This window comes from Leptonychotes weddellii, chromosome 6, assembly GCF_054177405.1.
Source record: "Leptonychotes weddellii isolate Sample4059 chromosome 6, ASM5417740v2, whole genome shotgun sequence".
Taxonomy (NCBI): Eukaryota; Metazoa; Chordata; class Mammalia; order Carnivora; family Phocidae; genus Leptonychotes; species Leptonychotes weddellii.
The window spans coordinates 64,014,035-64,021,189 of NC_138374.1; the positions used below are offsets into that span (position 1 = coordinate 64,014,035).

The 7,155-nt window shown below is 37.8% G+C and overlaps 1 protein-coding gene across 5 annotated transcripts in view; it reads right to left on the reverse strand.

Moving 5' to 3' along the window:
• Positions 1–7,155, reverse strand: part of PCNX2 (pecanex 2) — a 316,535-nt gene that overhangs the window by 263,819 nt on the left and 45,561 nt on the right. For all 5 annotated transcript variants that reach the window (XM_081824289.1, XM_081824287.1, XM_081824288.1 and 2 more), the window contains 3 exons: positions 4,486–4,691; positions 3,770–3,890; positions 3,071–3,107 (listed from right to left, as the gene is read on the reverse strand). In XM_081824289.1, the coding sequence (XP_081680415.1) occupies positions 3,071–3,107; positions 3,770–3,890; positions 4,486–4,595 (268 nt within the window). In that variant the 5' untranslated portion in view covers positions 4,596–4,691. The remainder of the gene's footprint in view (positions 1–3,070; positions 3,108–3,769; positions 3,891–4,485; positions 4,692–7,155) is intronic.

Here is a 7,155-nt window from a genome sequence, read left to right on the forward strand (position 1 = left end):
AAAAAAAAAAAAAAGAACATCGTCAAAAGAATTCAAAGATCCAAATAAATGAAAAGACATCCCAAGTTCATGGATTGGAAAACGTAATATTGTTAAGACGGCAATTCTCCCCAAATTTTTCTACAGATTTAATACAATCCTTATAATATCCCAGATTTTTTTTTAAGAAATTGATAGTTCACATGGAAATGTACAAGACCCAGGATAGCTAAAATAAGTTAGAGGACTCACAGTTCCCAATTTCAAAACTTATTACACAGCAACTGCAATCAATATGGTATGATGATGGCATAATGGTAGATATATAGACCAAAAGAACAGAATTGAAAGTCCAAAAATAAACCCTTATTGTATGGTCAATTGATTTTCAATAGGATGCCACGACAAGTTGATGGGGGGGGCGGGGAAATAGTCTGTTCAATAAATGATCCTAGGACAACTAATAAACATTATGCAAAAGAATTAAGTTGAAGCCCGACCCCACATCATTCACAAAAATTAATTCAAAATGGATCATAGACCTGATTATAAGAATTAACACTATAAAACTCTTAGAATAAAACATAGGGATAAATCTTTATGACCTCACATTCAGCAATGGTTTCTTATATATGACACCAAAAGCCCAAGCAACTACAATAACAAAAAACGATAAAGTGGACTTCATGAAAATTAAAAACTTTTATACTTTAAAGGACCCCAATAAGAAAGTGACAAGACAAACCACAAAGTGGGAGAAAATATTTGCAAATATATCTGATCAGGGACTTGTATCAAAAATATATAAAGAACTCTTACAACTCACCAATTAAATTACAACCTGATTAAAAACTGGGCAAAATACTTGAATAGACACTTCTCTAAAGATAATGATGATGATGAAACATCAATATCATTAGTCATTAGAAAAGTGACTAATTTCATGCGAATCAAAGTCACAGTGAGATACCATTTCACACCCACTGGAATGGCTATATTCGAACACATAGTCAATAACAAGTATCATCAAAGACATGGAGAAATTGTGATCTTCATATATTGATGATAGGAATGTAAAATGATGCACCTGCCTTCTAAAACAGTCTGGTAGATCCTCAAATGGTAAAACAGAGTTACTACATGATCCAGCAATGCCAATCTTAGGTATATAGCCAAGAAAATGAAAACACATGTCCACACAAAAACTTGCACAATGAATGTTCACTGAAGCATTATTTATTTATTTATTTATTTATTTATTTATTTATTTATTAAGATTTTATTTATTTATTCATGAGAGACAGAGGCAGAGGGAGAAGCAGGCTCCCCGCGGAGCAGGGAGCCCGATGCGGGACTCGATCCCAGGACCCTGGGATCATGACCTGAGCCGAAGGCAGACGCTCAACCGACTGAGCCACCCAGGCGTCCCTGAAGCATTATTTATAATAGCAAAAAAAAGTGCAAAGAACCCAAAGTTCATCAACTGATGAATAGATAAATAAAACATGGTACAGTCATTTAACAGAATATTATTTGGCAATGAAGTGAAGTGAAGCACTGATACAAGCTACAACATATATAAACCTTGAAAACATTATGCTAATTGAAGGGAGCCAGTCACAAGAAATCACACATTATATGAAATGTCCAGAATGGACAAATCCATAGAGACAGAAAGTACATTAGTGGTTGCCGGTGCTGGAGAAGACGGGGAGATTGAGGAGTACGGCTAAGCAGTCTGGGGTTTTTTTTTCCAGGTAATGAAAATATTCTGAAATTGATTGTGATGATGGATATACAACTCTGTGAATATACTAAAAGTTATTGAATTATATACTTTGAATGGGTGAATTGTATGGCATCTGAATTATATCTCAGTAGACCTGTTTAAAGAAGAACACCATTGTGCCTTTTAACAACGAAAAGAACTGAATACTAGGATGGTGTATTATGAGATTGGTCTAAGGAAAAAAAATTGCTCCAGTGCAGTGTTGTTGAAAAAACATTGGACTTAGCAGTCAGTTGTGGGACTAAATGCCACCCTGTACAGTTGATTGTTATGACTCAGAATGAAATGATATATGCAGAGCCTCTACTGTAATTCCTAGTACAAGGAAGGAAGGAAGGAAGGAATTGTTTCAATTGGAATGGTGAAGTCAAAAGCCCAGAACAGACATTGAAAGGATGTAGAGTAATACTGTTAATAGCTTGATCTGGAATAAGTAGTCTAATATGACAAAACAATGTGTATGTGTGTGTGTGTGTGTGTGTGTTATGAAACTTTGTGGGTAACTAAAATAGCTGAAACCTAGCTAAAGTTCACTTCTTTTCAGTAGTAGTAATATAGAAAAAAGAATTTGAATAATCCTTTACACATTATTGTCAGGGAAATTAGCTGAGTGATGACAAAAGAAACTTCATTTTAGGTTTTCAGACCCAAGTGCTAATTTCAGCTGTTTTCCTGAAGATAAAATTGTACACTACTTTCAAAATTTAAATAAAGCATACATTTCTCTTTACAGTAGCACTACAAAAAAATAAAAATGCAGAGAAAGGAAGTAGTTAATTCAGGTCTCCAAAAACTCTTTTCTGAGTCTTCTGAAGGCAATCAAAAGATAATAAAACGAAATCTTTGTGAAAATGGAAAATAAAAATCTGGGGGCTTAAAAGAAAGTTCCCAGAAACGAAATTGGCAACTTGAAGGAGATGCGGTATACGGAATGCAATATCATTTCCTCTGTCATTTTTCAATGCAAGTACTAAGATAAGAAGTTTGTACGCCAATGGTGAATTAATCCAGTTTTTTACCTGCCATTCTGAGCCACATGAAATAAGCACAAACTGGAGAAAGGAAAATGACATAGGATTCGATAAAACATTCAATTTAAAAGTAGGCGCAGTGTACAAAATCTGATGAGAAATAATTAAAATTAAGAGTTGAAGAAACGAAGTTGAAATAAAACTATGCAGTCTTAGGTACGGTTCTTATTTTGAATTAATTCACTGGCATTCTGTTTTCCAAAAGTTCTTTTTCACTTCACTGAAGATAATGCTGTGATCAATTATTAAATGGTGATAAGAAACACTCTACCTTTGAGATCTTCCACTGTTTCCTGTGCCGGCAACTCCTAAACAAATGGAAGAACAAAAATCAATATGTGACTCAGCTCAGTGCCCATTTCCAGGCAGTCAGCAGGCGCGGAGTGGCAAGCTACTCGTTTTCCCAATGGCACGTGGGGAAGAGACTATACAGTGTCCACTCTGCGTAAGCCTCTAATAAAATGGATAGCAAAAACGAATACAGAATATAGGTAAGTGCAGATAACCAAGCAAGGCCACTGTACTGTGATAAAAGGCGTTTGATAATTAAGAAAGTAAAAAGGAGAGAGAAGAATGTGCTACCGTGCATGACCGCGAATAAAGCGAGTAAGGTTCATCTAGAGCAAAGGGGTTTATTGACTTCCCAAGGGACAGCTGTGATTTAATGTGGAGTGGTGCAGTTGATTCCAGGGGAAGACAATGAATGCCAGGAGAGGGGAGAAGGAGGTCAAGGTCTACTGATAGGTTCTTCGGGCCAGGGCGGCAGTCCTGGCAGGGGTCGGCCGAGGCGGTGTGTCCAGCACCTGACTGGGTGTTTATCTCATGGTCCAAGGGCTCCCCTGAGGTCCCTTCCACACTCTGAGATGTGGCACACCACCAGCAACAGAATGCTACCCTTGCACGCTCCCATTTTAGGCATGATCAACACTACGCGACAAGAACAGCATGAAACAGAAAAACCCACACTGACCAGGGGCCCAGATGAGTGATGAGAGTTTATGCTTTGCCCTCGGGAGCTGCAGCGGAGGGGAGGCGTGGAGAGGCTTCGATGAGGCTCTTCCTTTTTGCCATTGTTAATCTGCCTGTTATTGCTAATGCACAGAAGAAACACAAGAGCGGTGATATTATCAAATAGAACTATGACTTTGTATTAGTCCTTAACCAACTCCTTTTCCTAGAATCTGTTTTGTAATATTCATGGTACACAAATTTTGTATTTAAGGGAGAATAATAAATATTCTTTTAAAATAAGACATGCTTTCTAAAGGAACTATCAGAAATAAAGACAAGAATAGTGACAGTGACACTCACGAATCACTTTTAATTTTTCAGTCTGTGCAATGTATTACATCTATATTAACAAACACAAATGTTCTTTCTGAAAATACTCTGGCATGCACTAAGCACGTAGATGACAAGATAAAAACACTGAAGTCAAATATTTGGCTGTGTTAAGCCTAATGCAAATGAATTCCAGAGCACAATATAAGGTCAAATGAATAGTTAAACCATCTTGATTATCAGTATCAATTTTATGCTTAAGTGTATGCTTCAAGAGAAGAAAAATGTACATATTAGTGTCTGCCTATACTGGTGTGTTTTCGTAAACAACTAATAAATGAAAAAAAAATTTAACCAAAACTAAAACATTTAAATTATGAACTGACACATTAATAGAAATGTTACCTTGGAATTTTGTGATTAGTTATATGTTCCTTGTTGGCCTCTTTGTCTTTATTTGGCTTTTCTTTCTTTCCAGAGGGCCTCTGCTGAATTAATTCTCCTTTATCAAACATGAGGTGTAGGCGATAACTGACCAATTTGATTATTGTGAAGAATATAGTCACTGAACTGCAGTAAAAAAATGCAGTGATAGCATTTGGAGGAAAAGCCTAAAGAAGAGAAAAGAAAGAAAAAATTCATTCGTTTGCAGGATGATCTTTTGTTTTAAATCTGAAAGCATTGTTGGACTATTTATTGAATACAAATTGGGCAAGAGTTCAAATTTTATTGGCTTTACAACTTTTCCTGGTTGCAATACCCGAGGAGAAAGAAAGAGCTGCTATCTTTTTTTTCTTTTTAAAAACATCTTTCTTGTTTCTCAGGTTCTGGTACTAGTCGAGTTGATGACCAACATTTCATTTGCAGGCAGGAACCCCACAGAACAAAAGGTGTTTTATATTCAGCCTCTCCATGTCCTTCTGGTTCTTTTCCAGAACCTAATCTGGCCTTCCTGCACGCATGCTTGTAGCAAAGCCTGAAGAAAGGCCTTTGAGATGCTGTTTCCTTCAACAAAGCACAAAAAGCCTTGTTGAGAACAGAAGAAAGAAGGAAGGGAAAAGGTTAATGTAACATCTCCTCCCTCCCTCCTTCCTTCCTTCCTTTCTTCCTTTCTTCTTCCTTCCTTCCTTCCTTCTGTGCTCTCCTGTTGGGTTAACACCATCAGGACATGTATTTCCCTAGTGGTTTGATGCAGGCAAGGGGCCACAAAAGGGCACATTGATTCTAAAAGGAAGATAGTTACATTAGTGTAAAAGGATCTGACCATGGAGATCATGGTGAAGGTCAGTTCAATTCTGTCCAATCCCCTCAAGAAACAAAAAGAATCACTAGCATCCATGAAACTGTCCTACTCTGTAGGATCCCCCACATACCTTCCTAGTTCTCTCCCAGGACCATGGACGATTGCAGGTTCTCTAGTCCTTCCTAAACTAAATTCTTATCTTTGGAGATTGAAATAGATCCCAGGGTCTCAAGATAATATGAAGGACAGCCTCAATAAAAAGCAAGACCCTTTTATCAATGCATCTCACTAAAGGATCTCAAGAAATCCAGTGATAAGTGCATTCTCTCCTTCAACCTGAACCTGCTGGGCCTGTGAACAACATAGCCCAGACCAAGTCTGCTCCCATGCAGCCCCTGCACAACCCACCATGGTCCCATGATAATCTATCATCTAGGTAAGACCACTCCAAAAACAACATGGCCAAACAAAAAGAATAAAGGAAAAGGAAAACTGTCACCAACAAGTAAAAGCTGGAGTGAAGAATTTTCACCATCACTGACTTGCTTTGACTTCATGGGAAAAAGGTCCACTAATAAATATAAATTAATAAATAAGTGAATGAAAGATTGATTAAATAAAACAAATAGATGATAGATGATAGATAGATAGATAGATAGATAGATAATGAGAGAGAGAGAGAAATAAAGTCAGGTTCCCTACCTGGAAGCAGATCAGTTTCCCATTGACACACATACCTCCTGAGGAGAAGCTGTGATGAACTTCAAGCAATACAGAGAGGAATTAAAAGAGAAAGAGTGATGGGGCCACTAATAGTCCCCAACACTTTTTCTTAACATGTCTATATATTTTGGGTCTAAAAATTTCAGGCTAAAGCTAGAGAGTGAGTTTGAAGAAACTGATAAAGGAAGAATAAAACCCAGCAAATGTCCAGAGAATAGATTAGCATCCTATCATACACAAATTATATTCAAAAGTTGTTTAGATTATAAAAGTTGTTTAAATTATAATGTAACTTGGGATTCATAGTACTCTGATTAGCGGGGGCCACAGAGAGAATTCGTACTCACTAAATATTCCATGTGGCCCCATGCATTTGCCAGCTTCCCTTGCAGTCCGGCTGGGGTCATGTGACTACTTTTGGCCAGTGGACTATGAGGAGAAGTGGCTGGTGTCACTTCTAAGCCTAGACAATTATGAGCTAGGTGCCTCCTCCATCTCACTCTTCTCTTTAGTTGGCAATATCAGAGGCTGTATTTTTAAGATATTCTATCTGCAAGAGGACAGAGCTTCCTTCAGCCTGGGTACCTGGGTGACACTGGAACAAGGCCCTTACAGACCTGAGACAGACATGTCCTATAAGTGAGAAATAATCCTTCGATTCATTAAACCTCTGAGATTTGGGGGTTGCCTGCTGTGGCAGCTAGCACTGATTCACGCAATACTGGGGGGTTCCATTTCCATGAGGAAGCTTCCATTCAAATTATATTAGAAATAAATGGGGGAAAAACCCTCAGTTATTGGGAAGAGAATGCTAGGGAAGGTGAGAGAGGAAAGATTAAATATGGATATTGGGATAATTCATTTGGAAAGAAACTGACTTGCTACAATAAGAAGAGGTATTACTTTTCAGTTTACCCTCATAAATATGGAGGTAGCACCAGCCTGGTAGTGTTGAAATTAAGAGAAGGCAAGACAACATGGATGGAACTGGAGGGTGTTATGCTGAGTAAAATAATCAGAGAAAGACATGTATCATATGACCTCACTGATATGAGGAATTCTTACTCTCAGGAAACAAACTGAGGGTTGCTGGAGTGGGGGGTGGGGTG